The sequence below is a fragment of the Syngnathus scovelli genome, chromosome 2 (assembly GCF_024217435.2).
Source record: "Syngnathus scovelli strain Florida chromosome 2, RoL_Ssco_1.2, whole genome shotgun sequence".
In the NCBI taxonomy this organism is placed as follows: Eukaryota; Metazoa; Chordata; class Actinopteri; order Syngnathiformes; family Syngnathidae; genus Syngnathus; species Syngnathus scovelli.
This window is the reverse complement of record NC_090848.1, coordinates 19,427,333-19,453,368: the sequence shown is the minus strand read 5'-3', so window position 1 is coordinate 19,453,368 and position 26,036 is coordinate 19,427,333. Positions and strand designations below refer to the sequence as shown.

The window sequence follows — 26,036 nt, the reverse complement described above, 5'->3', positions numbered from 1 at the left end:
TGTATATTATAGTTAGTACATAGGAGCAAACGTAATATTATCTCACTTAATATTTCATTTCATCCCACCATTTCACTATGTCAAGGCCGATTTCTTCCAATCACGGTGGGGGTGACTACCTGCAAGTTTAATTCAAACCAGCGGTGGCGCGCTTTGACGCAAACGTTCACACTCCAGCACCCCCACCCACCGTGGCCGCGCACGTGAACGCGCCCCCTTGCTGTCATCAGTACAAACATCAGCGTCTTCCCGGGGTGCGCGCAGAGGAGCGAGAGCAGGAGGAGGACAGAGGAGAGAGGGAGAAAGAAATATATAGGGAGAGACAGCGAGAGGGGCTACACGTTGTGGATAAAGGCTGTCCGACGAGAAAAATGATGATGATGGAGTCGTGGCGGTGGAGAATTTTGGATTTACAAGAAAGGACTGCTCAAATTTGACAGAGGGGGCTTTTTCGAGATTACGCCTCTTCTCGGTCTCCTGCATCCCATCCCCTTTCTCCTCCTCTTTTTATTTTCCCTCCTTCGATTTCATGTGCACATCCTTGGTCATATAGGTGAGACAGTAAGGGGGTTATCCCACGGATGCATGGGAAGGTAAAAAAAAAAAAACGGACGAAATAACACCGCTTATCCATCCATACATCCATCCATCCTTCCTTCCACCCTTTCTTGGACGCTCGTGATAGACACCATGAAAACATATTGGCTGATGAAGCACGGAAATCCGCTTTAAATTAAAACATCGCGTCTGCATGTGAAATAAAGAAATCCCCCTATTTGATGGATCATTCATGGTGTAGCCCCAAGGAAAACGAGTACTGTTGAATCACTTGTCGTGGTGAATTATTCATTAGTAACTATAGGTAGGCTATGATTTTTGTATTTTTTCCACGTAGCATTTTTTCCTTTCATGCAAGGCCAATCCAGCTTTGCATTTAAGTGGATGGTAAAAAGTGTCTGCGTGGATTTGATTGCCTTTTTGGGAAGGTGTGCAGGGGCAGACGACGGGGGTGAAGAGAAAGAGGGAGGTTTTTTTTTTTCAAGAAGAGGAATAAACATGTTGCCTTCCCAAGAAGCCTCCAAGATCTATCACGGCAATTACAACTACAACTACAACCCGCGGGCCGTCGGGGTGCTGTGGGCCATCTTCACCATCTGCTTCGCCATCGTCAACGTGGTGGTCTTCATCCAGCCGTACTGGATCGGCGACAGCGTCAATACTCAGCAGGCCGGCTACTTCGGCCTCTTCCACTACTGCGTGGGCACCGGGCCGTCGTCCAGCCGGGAGCTCACCTGCGTGGGCAGCTTCTCCGACTTCAGTTCCATCCCGTCAGGAGCCTTCAAGGCGGCCTCGGTGTTTGTGCTGCTCTCCATGGTACTCATCATCGGCTGCATCGCCTGCATGGCACTGTTCTTCTTCTGCAACACCTCCACCGTTTACAAGACCTGCGCCTGGATGCAGCTGCTGTGCGGTAAGCGCGCGCACGGACGTACGCGCATACGCGCAAGGGGGACACCGTCTTTTATTTGTTTCATCTATTCGTTTTGTGTACTTGTGTGCCTGTGGGGCATAGGCATGGAATCTGTGCAGCTGTCTGCTTCGCTTTGGTCACGTTTAAATTTAATGATGAAATGAGCCTCGTTTTTGTGGGTTGAGTTTTCACATTACAAGTGATGGTAACTCGACGAGAGAAAGGGGAGGGGGGGTAGCCTAGAGGGGGGCAAAGAGTGGGGCTTCATTACTAAATTTCCTCAGCTCTATAGTACAGTGTATTGTGTTTAGGAATTCCCCCACCCATAAAAGAAGTGCGGGATTAGGGATTCCTACACACTCCACTTCCCACCATTCCACATTGTAATTTGTCACAATTTCAAAGATGGCACAGTTTTTGTTTTGATTTCTTAAAGGAACATTGGTTTATATCTATTTCCATCTATTGCAGTTCAGTTGCATCTTATTTTATTGTATAAAAAATCTGACTAAATTCGCTAGGCAATTAAAACTACTTTGCCATAGTCTTAAAGCAGGTAATTGTGGCTATTCATTTCAAAGCCATTTCAAGTGTCTTATTGAACAAAATCTTACTGTACTGCAAGCGGGAATTTTCAGATAAAACATCCTTTTTAAGATTCTGAAAGGGAGTTTAGTGTGGGAGTGGGTAAGTCTGTAATTTTTTAGTGGTGAAAGCGAACTGTGCATTATGTTCCAAAGGGCGTTAAGACACATTTAAGTATTTGCTTGCTTCTTAAAAATATTTTAATCCCGGCCTCAACAAGGTTGAAGCAGTATCACAATACTGATCCCTCAAAAGTAACGTAATTGGCAAGTCATTTTGCAGCTCAACCATCATACATGGCAGACACATCAACACTGATTTACCATCTTTCAGACAAAGGTACATACGTACACTACAACCCATTAATCATAACACATTTTCATAAAAATCCAAACATGTTACTTCTGACCAATTATTGTGCATATATTTAGTCAAAAATCTTACAAATGTTTGGATAGCATTCTTGTGTTTGGGACACCAACGTCTATTCTTAGTTTTAAGATTTGGGCTGCTTTTCTTTACAAATATTTGAAAAGAAAAAAAAAACTAAATTTTTCAAGTGAGTTCCATTAATTACAGTGCACAGTTAAGAAAAAACAAAAAAACATTTTCCAGTTGAATAAACAATGCCCTCTATAATTATTCGTACTCCTGGTTAAGATGTGTTTAAAGCCCGATAACAATTTCAATTTTGATTCCAGAAGCATAGTACGCTCCGACTGAGAATTGTAAAAATGTTACACTAGACATAGAATCAAGCTCCTCCGATGGCCATCTCAGTCCACAGAACTCAACGCCATTGAAAACATCTGGAGAGAGCTTAAGTGGGGGAGTGCAGAGCAGAGAACCCAGGTTGTTGGATGATTTAGAGAGGTTGTGCAAAAAGGAAAGGTCAGAGATCCCTTTCTCTGTATTCTCCCATCTTGTGGTGGTCCCCTTTACATGTTTGTGGAGGATAATTATTATAGTTTCATCAATGAATTGATTTCTACAACAATTCAAATGGATTGACCCACACTCTTGTCATATTCACAAACGAAATGATGACATCCACCATGCACATGAACGTTATGCCGAATCCGCATCTGCCTGCAACTCGATCAAACACCAAAATTACGTTACACCAAGTACACTACCATTCAGAGTGCGTTTAGGTCATGTATAATTTACTACTTTGTGTCACCAATTTACAAGATGTGCCGGGGGGCATTGCAGCCCGGGCACCAAGTGAGGCATAACATGTTTACCAAATTCAAAAACACGCGAAACTAGACTTACCCTGGCATGAAAATGAGGATGCACGTGTTCTAATTTCCGTGTCCAAATTGTCAGGTGTATCTGGGCTGCGGCAGCTCCATGCACCAGAACGTCCAGTGAGGCGCATCACGGTCCCAAAGAACGTAGACTACACTAGCCACCACCCCAAAATGGAATTACGCCCGTTTTTATGGTATAAGCGCCTGTCTGCCAAAATACTATACTACAGGCTTCTTGTAGTTGGTAATTAGGGCTGTTATTTTAATTTCTCAGTGGGAAATGTGGGAATGCATTGGTGGGATTGTTCACAGCACCAAATAAAGCAGACACGAAGCTCCAATGTACTAACCATGATATTGTGTAAGGAATCCTGCACCATTACAATGATATTGTTGAAATGCAAATTACCACCATCCATCTCAGCTTGCCGATGATGCACTATGTCTTAAAACAAAGTTTTGGATTCATCATCCCATAACCGAGGTTTTATTTATTTTTTATGACCCGTACTGCTATTTTGAGGGATGATTCCAGGTCGATAGGATTATTCTTCTCAGGGCAGGTTACGTTTTCTCTGCTTGTTTGCGTGTTCGGATTACAGTTTGGAGAGCTGGGTGAGCATAATGTGTAAATGCCTCCATGGACAGTGGACACAGGAATGTCCGTGGACCAGGAGAGAAGGCAATGCGTGACATTTACAAATGGCTGAATGGAAATGTACTATCCTAATGTGAGTTGCCTTTGAGATTTATGAAGGCGGCTCTTGGACATTGTTTAATTAAGATTGATTGTCTTTACTATTATGGTCTAAAATTTTAAATCATCAATAACTGTTTGAAAAAAGCTCTCGAAGAGTGGCTCTTTTGGCATCAAATACATTACTTATATAAAAGGAACCAAGACCATAATTAATAATTTTAAGAATTATTTTCAATATGTGATGTGGATCGATCAAAAGAGATGAAAAATTTATCAGAACACATTTCAACCTTATATGTACACAGCAGAGACAGCCACCTTCTTTATGAGGTGATGAATGTGGTAAATACAGTAGATTTAGCAGAAGTGAGTGGGGCTCAGTTTCCTGTGCAGCATCAGCCAGCATTCTGAAATGCAGGGAGAGCAAAATATTTCTTTTTCCCTCTAGTATTGTTTTGTCCTGTTGCGGTCTGTCCTCTGATTGCATGTTGAAATGTTTGGCGCTCTCATGTTGGCATAAATCAAACAGCATTGGTTTTCTCTTGTAAGGCTTTCAATTACTGGACCAGATTGGTGCTCTTTGTGGCAATATCAGTCAGGTAAAACATTAGTAAAATTCCATGAACTTAAACCTGCTGCATTGATTGTGCTGAGGAATCTGATGATGATGCAGCCATTATCGGCAGTATTGCTTAGCTCCATAAAATCTGTGAAAATATCATGACTCTGCTGATGCACATCAATCTTGTCATGTTTCTAAAAAGTAATCTCAACCCCAGCAAAATGTGCCAGTGTCCATCTCTGCATTGCAGGAACTCAAGATGTGCACAGACACTACTTTGCAAATCGGTTTTCTTTCTATCGCTCTCTCTCTTATTCTTTAGCCCAACCCCTCCGAACAGCGAGTCCACTGTATTGCATGTGCGTAATCTAAATATAATTGCAATTTCCATCTTTTCTATTTCGTATAACCACAAGTAACAAATAAATAAAAATGTAATGGAAATTAAACACACTGTTAACGAAATTAAGATGCATCGATTATATTAATTTTAGTTAAACCAACAATGTTGCCCAACGTACAGTTCTCTTCCTATGTTCCTGACACAGTCCAAGACAAAATCAAATGGATTAATGAAATGATAGATTACATATTTAAATTATCAGTTCTTGTTCATAAAAGTTGCAAACATTTTGTTGTCCTTCCAGTGGAAACGTATGATCTGTCGCAGAGGTAAGTTGTCTAATAGGCTTGGCTTTTGGCCTAATACTGATCACCACCTTGAAGATGTCCATTTAATCCTCCACTCTGGCCTGCTGGCTGTAGCAGCTTGTCCCCTGGCACAGCCTAGTGACCAACTATGCCACTGTGAATACATTGATGGCCAATTTGAACTGACAGTGACCTCAATTTAGGCCAACTAGACCAAATGCGCAGTTAGGGTGCAGATCATCATGGCGTTGTGCATGCAACTCCAACACGGAGAGGGAAAGACAACCATTCATCCAATGAAAATGCCATTAGCAATTTAGCTTTATGGCAGCTCAAATGACAGTATAGCTCTGAACACCCACACGTTTCCCATGTAATGTCAGATTTGTGGGTGTGCAATTCTTTAAAATTGAATAATTACTGCAGTGAACTTAGGGGAGTTCAAGTTAAGGTTAAAGTGAAAATGATGATGATAAATAGAAGCCAGGCCAAATCACTGGGTCCCAGGTTTCTTGGCCGAGCAAAATGTCTTGGCATCTCTAATCTGAAAGTGGGCCAACAGTGCTATGCTGAATTGACCAAAATCAAACAAGGTTAATACACTCAAAGATAAAGTGTCTTGCACACCTTTGAACAAACTGGAAAAGCTGAACCATATTCTATTGATTTGCTGATAATTAATTTAATTCAAGATGAGGAAACTGCAGTTCAACCTCCTTGAAGACACTGCCAGGACAATCGAGGGCACCTCCGACATCCATTTTTTCATTGATTTTCATATTATGTATTACTTGTGCCCTCTCTGCATCCATTACAACCTGGTGATCCTGAAAGGGGGATCCTTCCATCTGTGGTCCCTTCTCAAGGTTTCTCATTTTCCCCTGGTAGGGTTTTTTGGAGTTTTTCCTTGCCCTTTTGGGAGCTTAAGATCAGGGGATGCTTTGAGAATAATTGTCATTTTTTGTCTACGTGAAGCCCTTTGAGACTGTTTGTGATTTAGGGCTTTACAAATAAACTTGACTTGACTTGACTTGACTTGACTTGGCTTAGATTTTAGGCAAGTGGTTCTTAACCTGGGTTCGATCGAACCCTAGGGGTTCGGTGAGTCGGTCTCAAGGGTTCGACAGAGCCTCCACTGTGGAGGTCCGAACAAACCTAATTTATTGTGTAAATTCTGATTCGCCAATATGTAATTTGTTGTGAGGTCATGCATAGTGTTGGTTTTGTTCTTTGAGCAAGGTGATGTTCATGCACGGCTCATTTTGTACACTAGTAAAAATTATCTATGTCTTGAATTTCCCAAAAATTATTTTTCACTAACGAGGGGTTCGGTGAATGCGCATAGGAAACTGGTGGGGTTCGGTACATCCAACAAGGTTAAGAACCACTGTTTTAGGCCATAGGGAATATAGACAAGAAAAAAGTTCTTAAAGACAAAATCAAAATTAGGGATGGCTTTCGATCCGACTCATTATGGTTTTATTGACTGGCTGAAGGAATGAAGTAATAAAAATTATATGACATGATGTCATATATGACATAGTGGTATGGGTAAATGTCCAGACAACATTTTATATCTCAATATAGGTATTTTTATATGCCTAAGCAATTTCTTTTATACAATAAAATTGAGAAAATGTAGTATATCCAAAAGATACAACAAAACACAAAAACCTAGTGAGAAAAATACCTCCTAAAATATCGGGTGGCACAGCTATTTTTTAAGCTATTTTTTTTCACAGGAACATGAATGATGGACGCATGTTAAATTTAAAAGTCTAGACTAAGCTGCATGCTTCCGCAAATGAAAAGAACAAGTGACTGGGCAAGAGTTCCCCAAAGACCTTGAGGTCTGTAAAGAGCTTTGCCGCTTGTTCCTTGACATGAATTTTCATCCATTCAGGCAAAATACTCTCGAGTGAAGTCAGTTTGAGTTCATGTTTTCTTTTTGGTTGGCAAAAAAATCACTTTTGTGAGACAAGTAAGATCTCAGTCAGATTGATTGGTTTATTTGGAGAATATCTTCAGCAATTCCTATACACTATTTTATTCCATCTATTACCCTTTCCACCCTTATCGCTCCCGTTGCCTTTCTTCATTTCCTACTCTCTTTCTTGCCCCTTCCAGAAGAAATTAGTTACTATAGGAAGGCTGGAAGCCCATGAGTCATTGCAACTCCTCCCCACATGCATCAGCTCATCCATCCATCTCCTTTTTGCATCTGACCTTGGCTGTTGCAATATTAAACAGAACTAAGCAGGACGCCGGCCGTGGCACAGGGGATAAGCTGTTCCGGTAGAAATTAAGTGTCAGCTCCTGCTCGGTCAAAGTGTTTTTGTGCGTGTGCATGTGTGTAATTGATGGTGGATGATAGAATTCCTAACTCCAACAAGTAAATAAATTACCAGCTTTTTAAGCCAATGTATTGCCACTTGATTCATGCCAAGAAAGGACCTTCAACAGGTCAACGGGCATGACATTGCAGTGCTGAGCAACAGTTTGGGCCATCACCCTTTTTAATGAGTTTTTTCACAGCAATTTCACAAAGAAATAAAAACAAAAAGGAGAATTATGCTATGAAAGATGCAAAAGTTGTCCACAAAACTTTAGAGGTGGGTGGAACTCGAAGATCAGCATGTTGATGCAAGAATTTATTTTCCCTTTTTAATGTCACTGTGGCATTCACTGAACTGATAGTATGTTTGAATGAATCAAAAACTTAAATGGATCTGGGAAGAGCCCAGTGACATTTTTGATGGATATACGATGGTAGCCTATATAACTTTAGGCTAGCTTCTGTTTTTACGTCGCCCTTATAACTTGTATGTCCTCTGTGGTCTGTCAAAGATATCCATGAGACTTTGGGCAAAGCAATAATGGTAGATTTCTGCGAGGAAGAAAAAAAAAACATTTAATTTGGAGCATGTTTACATTAATATTAATGTCAATATGTCCCATTATTAACCAACACACAAAGTCTCCAGCTCCTCTCAAGTAGCTCAGTCCCCTGTAGCTTGTGTGCTGCTCCAATTTCTTTCGACGGAATTAAACATACATGGTTGCCATTTTAATTAGAAGTAAACCCAAGTAAATGAAATGCGCAAAGACATACATTACATTTACATGATTACACTTTTATACAACACTGGCAGTTATTCAGTTTTGTGTCTCATTTGATCCCAAGCCAGAAATATTAAATTCTGCCTAATCCTTTTTTATAATTTACATTTAAGGATTTTAGTGTTTCAATTTCCTGCAAAATCTGTGACAAGTTATGATATACAAATTGAAATGAATGTTGTGCTATTCATAAATACTTTATTCATTCAAGATTTTCAGGATCACTCAATGGCCAGGCAATCCAGTCTGAAAGGCATTCGAACTACAGTTACTTCCAAACTACTGTACAACGCCATATGCAGATATGTGCGGTTTCTACCTAAAATATTTCCAATAACTGTGGAATAAAGTTGACGACACTTGTTTTAAGGCTATGTGTAACTGCTTTGAAGGTAATGCAATTCAATGCACTCACTGGTCGTGGGGGTATGGTTAAACAGCAAATATTTGCAAATAATTGACGGCCACAATGCAAGGACCGCTCACGGTGGAAATGTCAACTTCATACACTTTTGAATGATTATGAACTTTCGTATGTTTTTAATCACTATCTTATGCATAGCACGGTGCCACATAATAGTTCATTGTCCTCATAGGCTGAGATGCACACCTACAATAAGAGAGAGACAGCGAGAGAGAGAGAGAGAGAGAGAGAGAGAGAGCGAAAGAGAGAGAGAGAGAAATAGGTGAGTGAGTGAGCGAGCGATTCCCGAGGGGATACCCCTGCCCCCACTTCTTCCTTTCCTCTCTTTTCCCAACCAAACATACATGTTTTAATAATCAGGCGGTTAATAAATAATTCTAAAGTCACCAGGGTGGTTCTAAAAATAGCCTAACAAATGAATAATGAATTTCTTTGACCCTTCTCTGCATTGTCTGTCAGTGTGTGTGTGCGTGTGCGTGTGCGTGTGCGTGTGTGTGTGTGTGTGTGTGTGTGTGTGTGTGTGTGTGTTTGTTTAGCATGTACTTGCTCCTATAACGAATGGCCATGTCTTTCTTTTACCCTTAAACATTAATTTGTACCATCTGAAGGGAAGGCCTGAGGCTACATGCCTTTACACTGTAGCCACCTTTAAAGTATGGCACTAGCCATTGTTGGCTTTGTTGGCCTTTCACTCTTAAAAGATGCATGATTACAACTGTCCATTTGTAAGGCGAGCCTTGGAGCAACAGGGCTCGAATACTGTAGCTATACCATTCAACACAAAAGATAAACTGTCAATACTACATACACTTGATTTAAACAAATGATTACATTACACATAATGTACATAGATAAATACATTAATAGATAGCCGGCAGTTGCTTTGTGCATTTGCAGTCTGGATCTGAAGGGATGAACATATCTTTCTTTGGAGGTAGATGTAATTCCTTTCAGTGAGGATCACTGGTGCTGTGCAACACTGGGAAAAATGCAACACACAAAACAAATGCAGCTAAAGCAACCATCTGCTCTGGAAATCTTTCAAAACTGCACCAAAGTAAGCTGAACTGAACCTCACCAGTCAGTGGGAACAAGGCTATATAATAATGTAGCAGAAGCAGGTCCTTCATGCGGCGAAACGGTCAGTGAACCCTAGAGGCGGTATGATTGTGTAAAGTGCCACCATCGGCATAACGCATACATACACACACATGCATGCACATTCCGCAGGCACACATACATGCATGTACACATGGGCTTGATCTCAACTCCTATAAAAGCTGTGTGTATCAGTGACGAGGCCATCCATTAGCTAGATGGAGGACAGCAGGCCAAGGTCTAGACACCGTAGCAAAGAGAGGGCAGAGTCCTTGACAGCTTTATTATATTACTGTCTGGACATGGGGAAGTCTTTATGTTCACATATTTACAGCTTTACACTCTGATGCACCAATGAAGTGCCGTTCTAACATTAGTGATTCTGTGATTGATGACTATTTTGCATTTTGCTAAATTGAATTACATCCATATATCAGCAGATCAAGTGAAAATGCTCTGGAGAAACATGGCAGCTTTGGATGCTCCCCTTAAAAATATTGAGCGCACACATTTAAATTTAGTATGCTGACAATATTTTTAGATCTCTTATATAATCACTTTGGGTTGTTTAACTAGAATTAGCATGCCATGTGGAAAAGAAAGTCTGTCAAAATTGTTACATAATAGCCCGAGAAATATCTCCTTTGTGCTATAAATAGATTGGGTGCAGCATATTTAACTAGTTGGATCACAACTCTGCCTTAGTTTTTTTTTTTTTTTCTTTCGAATGCTCTCATTAGTTGGGCTCGTCTTTGAAGCCATGTTCCAAACAGCTGACAGCTTGTGAAACGATTGGAGGCGATGAAGTGAGATGAAAAAAATAAAGACGCGACAGTGTATTGCATCAGAGGGCGTCCAGCTCGCCCCGTTTTTCCTACCACTTGCTGTTGGATCCCCTTGCTTGGCATCTTTGATGTCTCTGGGCTCCGAGTTCAGAAGGCAGCGTCTTGAGAGATTGGAAGGGGAGGAAGTGGGAAAACCCCCACCCGCTTCAAAGGGCTTTTCTCTCATTTTATTTTTAGCTCACTGGTGCCCACTTTTAAACACTGGAGTTGGAAATGGAGGATGTCATGTTATACTTCTTTCTATTTTGTTTAAATGGAAGTATAAAATATATGCAATCATACCAAGCAGCTGTGGTTTGATGCTTTGCTTGGTGGCACTTTGTCAGTGCACTGGCATTAGTCCATGTGTTGCAATTTTAGTTATTGAGTTATTAGGATATGAAAACATGCAAACTCCACACAGGAGACCTATGACCTCCGAAATGTGAGGCGACGTGCTAACCCGTGTGTCACCGTATATATATTTGTGCTGCTCTGGCAAGGGAAGTTTCCAGTGTGTAATAATTATGCAGCACTACTTTTTTCTTTTTAATTCTGAGCTAGACTGGCAGCCTGTCCAGTGTGCCTCGCCTCTGGCCCCAAGTCAGCTAGTATAGGCACCAGCTCACTCATGCTGTAGCAAAATAAAGAAATAAAAAAATTGAGGGAAGGAGGAACTTAACATCCTTGACATCCAGTACACTGAGATACAATGATTGTCCTAATGGGGCCGCCCGGACATTTTATAAGCTCCTGTGTTATATTTTATTTATGAAAAGAAACCAAAAACATGGCTAAAGCTACAAGATGGCGGCGTGTGCAAAGTCAAAAAGTCAAAAGTCAAAGTCAGCTTTATTGTCAATTTCTCCACATGCCAAAGACACACACGGCCCACAACAGACAAACAAGTAAACAAGTATAATGAATAAATAACACAACAAATAAATAAATAAGAGGAGCAAAAAAAAAAAAGGAGCAAGTGAGCGTACAGCAAACATACCACAAAATAGCGCAACAGTGCCGCACGCTACGCAGAAGGGGGTAGCGAGTTCAGGGTCCTAACAGCCTGGAGAAAGAAGCTGTTGGCGAGTCTGGTGGTGCGGGAGCACAGGCTCCTGTACCTCTTCCCAGAGGGCAGAAGGTCAAACAAAGAGTGAGCCGGGTGACTCACATCTCTCGCAATCGAGGTTGCCTTGCGGGCGAGATGGGAGCTGTAAATGTCCTTCAGGGAGGGGAGCGAAGCACCAATAATCTTACCAGCCGTATTCACTATGCGCTGCAGGGCCTTCAAGTTCTGTTCAGTGCAGTTACCACCCCAGACAGCGATGCAACTGGTGAGGATGCTCTCAATGGTGCCACGGTAGAATGTAGACAGGACTGCCTGAGCCACTCTCTGTCCCGTTCGGTGTTTTGTGAGTGTTTACTGAGTGTTTGTCCGGCAGTTTTGTGTATGTTCGTCTCATGTGATACGTCGTGCTACTAGTGCGGCGGGCATGTTCTGCTCAACATCGGCGGAAGTGGGTTTTATGGCGTTCTGGACTTTGGTTCGGAGAGATTAAGGGCGCTCGGACTGCTTCGTCATGGAGCGACGCCGGACTGGCCTGCTCTTCCTCCCCTGGTTGGACGGCGTCGTGAGCTCGGACTGCTCCATCCTGGAGCATTGTTGTGATGCGTCGGCAGCGGGTCTGCGAGGCAGCGGAAGAGGGGCCAGCGCGGAGACGTCGGGCCAGGCTTGCGGCCAACCCAGCTAGCCCAGCCGTGCCTTCCATTCTCCTGGCGTACGTTCGTTCGCGGGACGACAAGATGGGTTGCGTTCGCATGATAGGATCCACGAACAGGACAGTGCGTGCCTGCTGTGTGCTCGTGTTCACAGTGGCCTGGTTGACTGTCATCTTTCCGGACTCTGCTGTGCATCGGGAGCGGCTAGCGTGTTATCACTCTTATTGTTCATCTTCTTGTTTTATTTTTCCTGTGTTGTTTACTTGTATGTGCGTTGTGAACTCTGTCTTGTTACCCTGGGATAGTGAGAAACGTAATTTCAATCTCTTTGTGTGTCTTGACACGCGGAGGAATTGACAATAAAGGAGACTTTGACTTTGAAAAAAATAAATAATAATAATCATTTGTTTTATAACTGTAGTTGATGTGCAATAGCAACAAAGTAAAACTTGATAACATCCTAAATCATATTGGAACACACAATTTGAACCTGCATTGCATGGTCACACGTGTGTGTGTTAAGGTATGAGCATTGAGCATGCAAAACGCTGGTTGTTTTGGAACAGACTGGAGGCAAACAAAGAGAAACGGTTGGTAAATGAGCTGCCCTAAGGTGAATGCACTTTGTCCCTCCGATTCGTCAACTACATGCTCACGCTCTCCCAAACCTCCATGGGACTCCGGAGCATTTTCACATAGCGCACGTTCATCAAAAACCCATAAAACATGTTACCTGATGCTCATTACTCAGTAAATTATTTTTCTCATTGCCTGTCTATGCTTCCATCTTGTACGGCGGTCATAAAGAGAAGCTAATAATGTTCTGATTTCCCAGGATGATGCCTTGAGTTGGTCCTCTTTTCTCTCATTACTTACTGTAATACCGTCATTATATCCCTTCTCATTACATTCCCTCATTATGCCTGCAATGATTTGGAGTGGTGAGCCGTCACACTTTGAGTGTATCCTTGCTCGAGATGTTCTCTTACTAATCTCGTATTCTCCCTCATCTGTTGCCACGAGTGCACCGCCCACCATTGACTTGTGATGGATGGTGAAGGTGAAGCAGGGGGTCTTCACAGGGAATCGGTAATGGTACACCACTCCACCACATACTTAATGGACTTCATTTATTTTACATTTGCATCCAAAACTTTGATGCCTATAAAAGCCACAAAAATACAGCGGAACCTCTAAAGTTAAACATGGCCAAAGTCTTGCAGTTAAAAATTTGAAACAACATTTGAACAAAAATGCAACTCGGGAATTCTTAGTACCTATATACGGTACACATAAAACTTTCAGTGAGTATCATAAGATTAACTTACGTTTTGCATATCCCTTTTGAATATTCAGTCAGTTGCGTGACTTTGTTTGTTTTACTTAAACATACAGAAATTGTATGCCCTGCAGCCCATTTTATTCAGAATTTGGGTGACAACAAGTGCTGATGCAAAGCTTATAGGACAGGCAGAATACATTATTAAGTGGAGAGAAGGTAAACACCAGCAGAGGGAATCGCTTATCGCAAACTGTATGACTTACACAAGTATCAAAGTGACAGTGCAAAATGAATTCCACCACCAAGAAGCATCAAAAGTTGCAAAACACGAATACAAAGATTCTTAAATATTAATGTACATCACCTCAAATGCTCCCAAATATGCATGAACAGGCAGCTAGCTGAGGGTATAATCTACTGGATAAAATTCAAATTCTTCCTCTGCTGGATTTTTTTAAGCAACTTAATTGAATGTTTAAACATAAGCATATGCCAAACATAAACATCCACTTTCCCTTTGTTTGTTTTTTTCTACGCTTTCCTTGTTTAAGTTTCTTCTCTTTCACTAACAGGCCCCTAGCTTACATGGTGGGCTGTAGGCAATATGGCCATCCCTGGCATCTGACAGGAAGTTTGGTGAATTGTGACGTGGCTGTTTTTTTCTGCCTCCTGCGGGTCTGCATGGGGGACTAGTCTTTGACTGAATTATCTCTGCCTCAGGGCGGCTTGGTGGTGCACTGGTTAGCATATCCGTCTCACAGTAAGGAGGGTGCCGGTTTGATTCCACCTCCGACCCTCCCTGTGTGGAGTTTGCATGTTCTCCCCGTGCCACGTGGGTTTTCTCTGGGCACTCCGGTTTCCTTCCACATCCCACAAACATGCTTGGAAGGCCAATTAAGCACTCCAAATTGCCCCTAGGTGTGAGCACGAGTGCGGATGGTTGTTCATCTCGGCTGGCAACCGGTTCAGGGTGTCCCCCGCCTACTGCCCGATGACCGCTGGGATAGGCTCCAGCACGCCCGCGACCCCCGTGGGGACATAGCGGTACAGAAAATGGACGGATGGATGGATGGATGGATGGATGGATGGATGGATGGATGGATGGATGGATGGATGGATGGATGGATGGATGGATGGATGGATGGATGGATGGATGGATGGATGGATGGATGGATGGATGGATAGTATCTCATATGATGACTCGGGGTTACAATGGCAAAAAGCAGAAACATAGCATCAATATGACAATTCAAGGTGTTTGTTAATGGTGCAATAATGCCTTCTATGTTCTCGTCTCGAATCCAAGTCTGCTCCCTTAAATACTGTATGTTCCTCCATAGTTCCAGTATGGTGGAGCAGGCATCTACCAATCACTACTCTACTTCTTTCAATAGGTGTTGCTGCCGCTTAGTCTTAGTCTGTTTTTGAAATATTCACCAAATAAGTTCGGCGGACATTTAATCTACCGGACATTGAGTGACATGTAATAATCAACAGCTCGGTCAAATCTGATCCTCTTTTATGAGTAGCGCTGGTGATGTTAGCTGTGAAAAAGACGTGTTGTGGCCTGAATGAAGATTGAGTGTGACGGCTGCCATGTATGTTCACCATCTCCCACTGGATCCCACTGCTTTACTTACAAAGCCTCAGGCTGGCGCGGGCTGAATGCTATTTAAACAGAGCTGGTGAGCGTGGGACGTGGTCCAATCAGCTCCCAGGGTGATGCTCACTTTGATGAATGAGCATACGTGCAAAGTATGGATTACCATTTCACTTGTGCCCTTTGAATTGCATGAAGGATTTTGCTAGGTGTGGGACTCTACGTGTGTTTGTATTTGTGTGCATGTGGACACCCTCGTTTGTGGTTGTGTATGTGAGTGAGAAAAAGCTTTCTTGTCGATGTTTGTTTTTCTTGAGCCCTGCAATAGTTCAGCAAGTCCTGTCCAGGGTGTACTCTGCGTTTTGCCCAAAGTCAGATGGGATAAGGCTCAAGCTCATCTGCAACCCTAATGGAGATAATTAGAAAATCAATGAATGGATGGTTCTTCTTTAGGGTAAATGTCATGATACTGAAGGCGATTTCCATGTAATTGACTGATTGATGCTGATCACTGTACTGCAGTATTATTGTCACCAGTGGCAAAATATTGCAAAAATTGTATCAAAAGCTACTCGCTAATTCCCTGACAGAAAAGTTTCATTTAGGGGGTCAACCATGCTTCAGAAATTTAGAAAGAGAGCAGATTTCACTCGTCACTTTGCGTGCAAATGCGTCAGTGGTTAATGTTGTCCATTCATTTAGAGCTTCTTAAAAATTAATAATATATCGATTCAGAGGATTTTAGGGTTCACATCCTCTGATTGAATAATTAATAAATTCAAGGGTGTGTCTGACTACTTTGTTCCATATACTGTCGACCATCACCAAAGCTACTTCAAGCACTTCGAAAAGAAAGCTGCCAGGGTTATTGTTACGTTCCTTTCCCCCTCCATAATCAGATTCTAATGCATGATATTGCACATTAGCAGCTACTAACACAGAAATGTTGTGAGCATTTTATGCAGTGTTCTTACAGCCCATTGAGCAGTGGCGAGTGAGCATTGCACCTAAGACGTATCAGGGCACCAAGGCCAAGTTAACCTGAATAAGTCAGTTATGTTTTCATGTTTTTCCCATGAGTACATCCGCTCATCCATATTCCATACCATGTATCCTGCACAGAGTCACGCCAGATTCATACCTTTCAGATATGGGAACCACTCCACAACCACTGGCCCTTTCCTGGCATAAGATTTTGTTTGAATCATTGAAAAATATTTTTTAAAAAAAGTCACAAACTGAGTGGTTGAAATCACCGTGGTGTAGTCTTGTGCCGAAGATGGCCTACATAAATAGAAAAAAGGTTATTTTGAACAAAGACTCTGGAATAAGTAGAAGTACTGATTCAACTAAAAGTACGGTACGGGAAGGTAAAAAATTAAATATGACATTTTATTGTATATAAGCATTGTGAATTAGGGTTATAGTTCCTCTCTTTTATTACTTTTGTGCTTGAAAATAAATATTGTTCCGTACTGTGTTATTGTTAAAGCACGACAAGCATTGACTGAATTTCTTTTAATCAAAACATGTTTCCATAGCTTTGACTAAATATCTTTTAGTTTTTTTAGTTACTAGCTAGCGTATTTAGCCTAGCACAATATAAAACACATTTGCCCTGAATCATCATTGTAGCTGACAAAATTGAATTCTTATAAATAATGGCTATATCAAGGAAATATCTCTCTTTTCCAAATTCATTTATCTTCCAGTTCAATTTCTACATTATCATTTTTTTGTTACTTTTTGCTTCCCACCTGTGTTACTCCTTCTCACATCCTTTCTGAAGCCGCTACAGGTCCCTGCCAATGAAATAAGTTTCTTGAAAAACAGTTTTTTTCCCAACAGCTGTACGGACACTAAACTAAATCATTAATTGATGTTTCTATGCATATCTGTCTATTTATTGTTTGTATTGTTGTGTGTTGGCACAGAGATGTGAGCATGTCATGCTGTACTGGAAAAAATTCCATCAACTTGTTGTGTGGTCATTAATAAATGAACCTGAATCTTTCCTCCTCTAATTCCGTCTCCTCCTTTTCCTTGTTCTCATGCAGGTGTATGCCTGGTCCTGGGCTGCATGATCTTTCCTGACGGGTGGGATGCCGAGGTCATCCGGGACATGTGCGGGGAGCATACGGGGAAGTACTCCCTGGGTGACTGCTCTGTACGCTGGGCCTACATGTTGGCCATCATGGGCATTCTCAACGCCCTGGTCCTCTCCTTAATGGCCTTCGTCCTGGGCAACCGGCAAAATGATTTCTATCTGGACGACCTGCAGACTGACAACAAAGGTTAAGACGTGTTCTTTGCAATAACATACTGTGTATATATATATGAATATATTCCCAAATATGGAATCAAGGGAAGTCTTTTTCACCACCTCCACCATTCACAAAAGGACTGAGACAGTTGCTCTCATTTGCATTTAAGAAGGATTACCCCTTATAACTTTTCCATGAAACTTTGTTAAGGTGTGGCACAGGTCCCGAAGAAGAATGTATTAAATTCACACAAAAATCTTAAATATCACAGGCAATTAAGTAAAATACCAACTTTTGATTTTCCTTCTGTAAAAAAAAATAAAATAAATACTGCAGCTTAGCATCTTGTACTGTCAACTAAACAGCGTCCGACAATGAGCATACTGTTGGGCAACCATCAGCCAAGTTGTGATGGCTCTGCCAGAACCAGCACTGACTGAAATAGAGACATGTGTAGTCTCAGTGACCAAAATGCACTCAAGTAAAGGCCATCTAGGCCCCCCAAAAAATCACAATCAAGTAAGATCCATGGATGAAACAAAGAAGCGTGCATTCTCAATAACCAAAAGGCAAAATGTTTTTGTATGTAGCGTCAGAGGGTCATCAAAAATCCACACTCTACACTCCCCAGTTAATAGGAAGTGTGATTTAAAACAATAATATAACAAAATATATAATTACATATGTAGACCTACCGGTGCATGAACTGCAGTAGTTAAGTGTGTGGACTCGGTGGCCAAAATACATAAATACAAAATACTCAAAATATTGAATTTATGTTGATTTCCTTACATTTATTTTATGATTATTTATTAAATTTGTACTGGTGACCGTGTCCCTTGTGGTCCAACACTGTCACATGGTAGCCCCAGACCATTGGACCGTTGGGAATGTCAGATCCCTTGTAATTAGCAATGACAATGTATCTTCTCTAAAATTCTTTGACGTCCTAAGCAGGCATATTTTTTTTCTCCACATTGTTTACATTTTAGATCATTTGAGTGAGAATTTCCTCACTTACAAAGAAATAATAATTTAAGGGGGGGCACCCTGTGTTTTTATCGAAAATATTTGGAGAACTTGGGATTTGTGTGTCCTCAAGGGTGTTTCACATTGTAGGCTCCACAGTATTTGAAGTGTTATGTTGACTTGTATATGATCAGATATAGAATGAAAATGCATATACCCATAATTTTAATTTAATGAGATGCAGATGAAAGAAATACAGCATAGTATAGTATTTCCTGTTAATTTTCAGATTTGAAACAATTCACTCATTTTTTCATTTTAGTTTCAGTGCAGCATTCAAAGGCTCCCTCGGTGCAACTCTGACAGTTTACACAAAGTTGCATCAGGACACTTGAATCCTTTTTGTTAAGCTGTGTGAAAAAGGACTATTGGAGAAAAGGAACGGAAGAAGAGAGACAAAAATGAATAGAACACCAAAAAGGAGAGTTAATCAGCTATAGAAGAAACAAACAGAGATAGCCATGACATAATAGTGACTGTAGTAGAGTGGACGGTGTAAGCTATAGCAGTAGATCGGGAGCAAGATGCAGTAAAACAGAAAGGTGTAAGAGGCTGAGACTGCAATATAAATGGGAGAATTGTGACATAAGATGTTTCACTTCTCCGATGGATCTCTGATGGTTTCCATGGTAACTAGAGATATTCCAGTGCGTGGGCATGTCTTTCTCTTTTTATCTGATTAACCCCACTGACTGTGAGTTGTCGTCATTGTTTTTTTTACACAACGAATGGATCCATTGCTTCATCAGCTGTGTACTCCCCCCCCCCCCCTACAGCTTTTATATTCATAGAAAGTGAAATTGCCCTCTGGCTTAGCAGCAATCAATAATAAGGAAAATGTAACTTGATTCACGTTAATAGAAAAAAAAACAGCACTGAAAGGGTAGCATTTGAAGAGGAAACGAAGAAATAAACATAAGCCAGCACATGCGGCCAACAAATGTCATCATTCAGCCGTAAACAATGACTTGGATGCTTAACTTAGACTTACATAAGCATAATGTTTTGCACGAGTATGCACTTTCTTCCACTTTTTGTTATTGCCTTCATGCCAACACTTGTCCTGTTTGTGTCTTTTCAGATTTTGCTGTGTCCAGGGTACGTAAGGAATTTTGCTTTGTCAGTTACATTTGCATGAAACACACACACACGCACGCACACGCACGCACGCACGCGCACGCACGCACGCTCACACACTCACTCACTCATATACACCCACTCACACAATGTATCGCAATAGAAGTGTGTGTAAATATGTAAATGTGGATACTGAACATGAACAGACCCCTTTAAAAAATAGATAATGTCAAATAATTCATAAAAATACAAAAGGGTGATTAAACAAGTTTCCTTTCTATAATCACCAAAATTTAACGTTATTTTGAATTCACATTGGTCAAACTCACACATAAAGATCAAGATGCAAACAAATAATGTCAACACAAAAAAAAAAGCTCATTCAGGTTGTTCTCATTTTCAACCTAATTAGAGTGCAATATTATCATAGTGCGTAATCTAAAAAAATAAATTCTCCTGAGAAGAGGTGTTGCTGTGATATTGCCATTTGTCATTTCCCCTCTGTGCATGATGTGAAAAAGTGCGTGCGTGTGTAGGGGGTGGGCTACTGAAAGGAGTTTAATACAGGTATTTCCCTGGCTCCAAAATAATGAATTCCCTGAATGCCAAAGAGTTTAATTTCATGGCAAATTAAGCAGATAAAAGGACTGGAGCAAGTTGTGAATTTGTCTTTGGTAGCGTTACACGGGAAGGCTCAGTTGGTGGTACAAAGACACGCCAGTGCAGGGATAGGGGAAAGCACCACAAAGAATGTTGAACACAATATCCAAGAGTTGCCAAATCGACCATCTGGTATGTTCTTTGAAAAGCATGCAATACATGAGCCATCTCAAGTTACATTTGCTCTATGTCCCATCGGCCACGGCAGCCGTCACAGGCAACGGCAGAGCTGAATGGGAATTAAATAATTGGGTGCCTGACATCTAAAATGTAATTACAGTATTGTATTATGACAAAGATTATATAAATAATTGAATCATTCATTTGTTGACTACTTCATGTTGTGCGTGTTTTTTGTTGTTTTAATTTTAGATTGAGGTTCGGGATAGAAGAGAGCCAAGGTACGGGGTCCAACGTCTTCACTGAGGACAACGATCACACTGGACATCTCCTCTTCTTCTACTATTCCTCTCTGTTTCTCTTTTACTTCCTCTTCTCTGTTTTTCTTCTTCTTCTTTCCAGTGATCAGGATATCACCCAATGTCAATAGACACCAAGTGTACAGGAGTATGTAAGATAATACAAAAAAATACAAAAATCAACAACAAAGTCATTGGGATAAACTATATTTTGGAAAAACAAAAAACTAAACGTCTGTACAGTGAATTGAAGACTTGACTTTGTCAACAAATACATTAAGAAGAATAGATCTTTTGTGAGAAACTCTTAATATAAGGAACCACCTTGTCTGTAGACTTATTTACCATAATTTTGCAACTCACTGTGCGTTTTTGTACACATCTTCATGAATGACAGCTGAGAGTCCCTGTAGAGTAGTTGAATTTTAAGCCTTTCTTTTAAAATCTCAATTCTTAAACTAGTCTTGGCCATCAAGTGCACGGTGCAATTGGAGTTTGTAATTCCATAATACTTTCATCTGATTGTATTTACATTTCCAATCAATGTGAGGCTAAAAGCGCTCACTGGACAAGCAACTATGCCTGCAGTTTTTCCAGGTAACATTGATCAATGCCAAAAGCTGCAAGAGTCAGCACAACATAAAAGTACTGCATCATTAATAAAGGCAGTGACAAATTACAGATTTTAGGGTACTACTCTTCTTGAATAGGTATCCTTTAAAAAGGTTTTAAGAAATGGTTTATAGACTGATCATTGATCAGTTAAAGGTAAGGACAATTTTGCCTCTTGGCTTGTTGTAGAAAGTAGTACAGATAATGTCAAGACCTCATAAAATATATCACAACGAGGCTCAAATTTTGCCTTATCAGGAATCATTACTCAAATGAAACATAGCATTTTAATATTGTCAAATAACAGGCCTACACTCATTGTAAAAAGTACGTTATAAGCCGTGATTGATGTTTGATAAAAACTGTAGAACGTCTTCATTTGACAATTATAAAATCACATTTATTGTAATAATTACCACCAAAAGTAAAAGTGTTTGAATTATTTATTAACCTTTCTAATCCCACCCTATCGTAAAGGGCTTCTGATTTAAGAATCACGGGGATCGTACTAACTATAGACTTCCTTACACATGATAGCATTCATAAAATTAGCTTTACCTAATGTATTTTGGAAAACGACTTCTTTATATTTTACTGAAATTCCTACACAGAAATTCCTTAGTCACCCCCCACCCAATTGTTTAGAAGGTCATGAGTCATTCATAAGAGAGCAAAGAAAATTGACTACAATGCATTTTATTTGAAATGTAAAAAAAAAAAAAAAAAAACTTATTTATTGTAAATCTTTTAAAATATGTTGACAGTATTTTGCTATTTTTCTAGCAAAATGCAGCCACACATTCACAATTTTCTTAGTTTCAGCTGAATTCACATTATTTAAAATTATTTTACTTCATCATTGGTGCAATTTGTGCATGTTAATTGGTGGACACTCGTTTCACTGTACAATAAAATTAGACGGTTTTGTTCAATTTCACACTAATTCCCGATGAGCAGATATTTTCTATCGAGCAATCTTACCAATTTGTGTCTATTTGTCAAGTTGTTTTCTGTTATTTACAGTAGATGTTCTTATTTGAACAAACAAGTCCAACACTCACAAAAGTGCTGTCACACGACACCAGAACAGGACTACGAAAGAATCCCATCTCAGAGTCTTTTGGGAATTTTGTCATTAAGCTTCATGCATTACGCATGAATACTGGATTTGCACCTTTATCAGGATCTACAGTAGAAAGAAAGAAGACGTAATGTCATTGATGAAGGTATTCCTAGAATTCCAAACAAATGATAAGCTTTGTACTACATACGTTGCTACATTGCTGCTCCAATAAACATGTAGCTCCTGTTTTTGCTGCACCAGCAACATGTGAATGCCATTTCAAACATGTAACTGGCAAGTCGTATTGGGTAGAATGGCTCAGTTGTAGGAACCATGGCGAAAGTAGGCCTTTGTTAAATACACTGGACCCTTGGGGCTTGCATGATTGAATAAAACATAAATGGAAATTGAGCTGAAATAAAAGTGTAAAAATTTACATATACAGGAAACAAAGCATCTGGCTATTATTGACATTTGGCAAAAAGGACAATAGCAAGACCAACAAAAACTAAAACTGAATACAAAAATGAGGTTACCTACAGTATAGATTATGAGACCCGTTGCTATCGGTATTCCTTGAACACAAGTTAACCGAATAAAAAGTGACGACATCTAAGCTGAGGCTGGCATCAATAAATCCGCCACATTGCTGGAAACTATCTATTTTTGTGAATTCCTTTGTCAAAACATATTTCAAAATCAACACAACAAAGGTTGAACAGTCTCCCGGAAGCAATTGTGTTCAAGTTCTGAAGGTCCACTGTACTTAAAAGGGCAAATGTTTGCTTTCACACCGATTTTAGACTTAATTTTAATTGCGTAGCATACAGCTGATTGGTAACATCTTTAGGTGGGTTGGTATTTTCTAACCTCTGACACCTGCGGGTTTGTCTGACAAGGCTTCAAAACCAGTGGGACATGTTTACTCAAGACGCCAATTTCAAACATGAGTCACACTCAAGCCTCCTCTGCAGGAACACGTTGTATGCATCCTCTGACCTTGCTTTATGCAGTCCAGGTACAGTCATGAGCAGATAGCTAGACGTGTGGTTATTTTTGGACGCTTGCTAGCTAACTCTCAGGAAGCTGTGTCCACAGCACTGTATTAACGGCTCAAATAAGTGCGTCTTGCAAACGCACCGATGTGGTACGGTTCCTTTTGACACGTTTGGAGTGACTACTCTGGGTTTACAAGCTGGGCCAAGCAGGCAATATGAAAATAGCCCTTATGCTGAATCTAATGATGCTGTCACACTCACGATTTTCGCCTCATCAACCATTGCGGTGCCAAGCCTTGATTTGAAACCACCGATGAACTGTGTGCAAACCATTGTTGTAATATGTAAAGGCAGGTTGACGGAGAAATGTGGGGTAATTGTTTTTCTTTCTTTAGACTTTTTAGACAATTAGTCCACAATGCAGACACCTAAGCATGGACATGTTCCATCTCAAATTCTTTGCATAGAAAAGGTGATAATGTGTCTTGATAGGTAATATATATCAGGATTTTCTTACCCTCTTCTCATTTGGGAATACTTTTATGGATACACTATGTCTTTCATGAAACAAACGACAAAAATCTTCTAAGGGAGTGAACAAAAACTCGAAAGAGGCTAATGTTCGGACCTCCAAGCGTCGTTGGCCGCACGTTGGCCGGTCAAGGCTCCACTTTTTCCAATCCTGAGGAGTCGACGCCAAACCGAAATCAACCTTAACAAGGAACTGACGCTATCTTAACCCTGATGAGCACATCTTTCTACTACTCCAGGTGCCTCTAAGAACTCTTGATCCAGATGTGGTGCAGAACCAGCAAAACAAGTAGTGACACTGTAGGTTTTTTTTCTACTAAAAGACTAAGACACTCCGACTGAGCTCCCATTTGTCGCAAAGGTGGATCTGACTCAGAAATTGGGGTCCATTCAGTTTGGAGTCAAGCAAAGATGTCCCACCTGATTATTTACTTTAATTTGGGGGCAAAAGTTTGTCTACTTTGAATTAAATAAGTTCATCTTAAATTCAAAGACAGAAAGATGCGTCAAAGGGGGAAAAGCATTTTCTGATACCCCCAAATATTTGCTGACCGTGTAAATGTCATTGAACTGTTTTGTCATGCAATACCATGTATAAAGACATCTTTTTGGGAGGGGGTGGGTGAGGTACGGGGCAATGATGACTAACGTCCGGTGATTTATGTTCTGATTTCTGTTGACGTTTGTGTTCATTCTTGAAATTTGCCAAAATATCATGTATTACATGAGGAGAAGAAAAAAATATTTTGTTTTGCTTTTTCTAAAAAAAAATGTTGTGTTACAAAATGATTCTATGAGCATATTTGTCAGAAAGTTTGTTTGATTAATGTGTTGCTCTATCTTTAGCTTTAGGTTAAGGTTTCCATTTGTTGTATTTTCCTATGATGGTTGTCGTTGTGTCACAACAAGATCATTTTCTCAATTTCGCTGAGTTCCCGATGGACTTTTAACACCCCTAAAATGCAATTTTGAAAGACACACAAAGAGAGAGAGACAGAGAGAAAGAGAGAGAGAGAGAGAGAGAGAGAGAGAGAGAGAGAGAGAGAGAGAGAGAGAGAAAGAGAGAGAGAGAGAGAGAAAGAAATCAATTTGAGAATTTACTTTATCGTCAAAAAAGTCTGAAATTGGTTTTGTTGCTTTTCATGGTTTATGCTGATTTTGATTTTGAAGTTATATTGTCTAATTAATTCCTAGATGTGAATAGTATTACAACTCACTATGACAATTTCTGTTACTCAAACACATTTTGAGAGGGTCGAATAAAAAATATTTTACATTCAAAACAACTGCTTCCTTTGTGTAAGGCTGCGATGCAGCCCTTTTACTGGGCATTTTGGTCAATCACAGAAGTAAAAGGCATGCTTAACGTTTGTTAGCCTATAATGTAAAAAAAAACAAGCAAATGCACTGATGAATGAAAAGCCACAATTGAAAGATTTTTTAAATGAATTTCACCAGAAGTGCTGAAAATTACAATTTCTTACTGAAGTTAAGAAATAATATAATTTTTTTTGTTCATAAATATTTGAAATTTCCAAGTATAATATTTAAAGGAGTGTCTTACTAAATGGTGTCCCTCTCCTCTATCTGCTTATCTCATATTGTAATTTGTAATTGTTTTAATGTTTCATATGTGAAGTCAATGAGTAAAAGCATTAAAGGCAAAAAAATATATATTTAAAGAAAAAATTGACAACTCTGGATCATTATCACATTAGGAATCACATTAGGAATAAACATAACATCCCCAGTGGTTCTTAAAAATATACTGTTGGTCTTAGCAATATATGTATAATGCTACATTGTAAAAACAGAACATTATTATTTTCTAAAAGCAAACTTTTTTATAATTTAGCGCTTTGTAGTGGATTGCTTTTGATAGCCCAAGTCAATCCTGCGTCAAGAACAATATTAGGGTCATGGCAGGTGTATTTTCATCTTCATGCAGCAAATTGAGGTGGATTCAAACAAGAGATTGTCATTTACATCCGCAGCAGAGCATCCAGTTCTGTGGGTGAGTCACAAAACCCAAAATAACTCACCACACAGACATGCGCACACACACACACACACACACACACACACACACAC

The 26,036-nt window shown here is 40.2% G+C and overlaps 1 protein-coding gene across 1 annotated transcript; it reads left to right on the top strand.

Moving 5' to 3' along the window:
• The first annotated feature begins 223 nt into the window (after nucleotides 1–223).
• Nucleotides 224–24,697, top strand: LOC125988622 (LHFPL tetraspan subfamily member 3 protein). The gene is made up of 4 exons (XM_049754050.2): nucleotides 224–1,471; nucleotides 17,350–17,586; nucleotides 19,667–19,683; nucleotides 20,695–24,697. Exons 1-4 carry the CDS (start codon nucleotides 910–912, stop codon nucleotides 20,746–20,748), a joined length of 870 nt encoding a protein of 289 aa, XP_049610007.1. The 5' UTR covers nucleotides 224–909; the 3' UTR covers nucleotides 20,749–24,697.
• The last annotated feature ends 1,339 nt before the right edge of the window (nucleotides 24,698–26,036 follow it).

What these genes read in the sequence shown, in the direction of transcription:
- LOC125988622 (XM_049754050.2), top strand. Translation starts at nt 910, where the DNA reads ATGCAAGGCCAATCCAGCTTTGCATTTAAGTGGATGGTAAAAAGTGTC. An exon ending in CTGGATGCAGCTGCTGTGCG is followed by an intron (nt 1,472 to 17,349) that starts GTAAGCGCGCGC and finishes GTTCTCATGCAG; the next exon opens with GTGTATGCCTGGTCCTGGGC.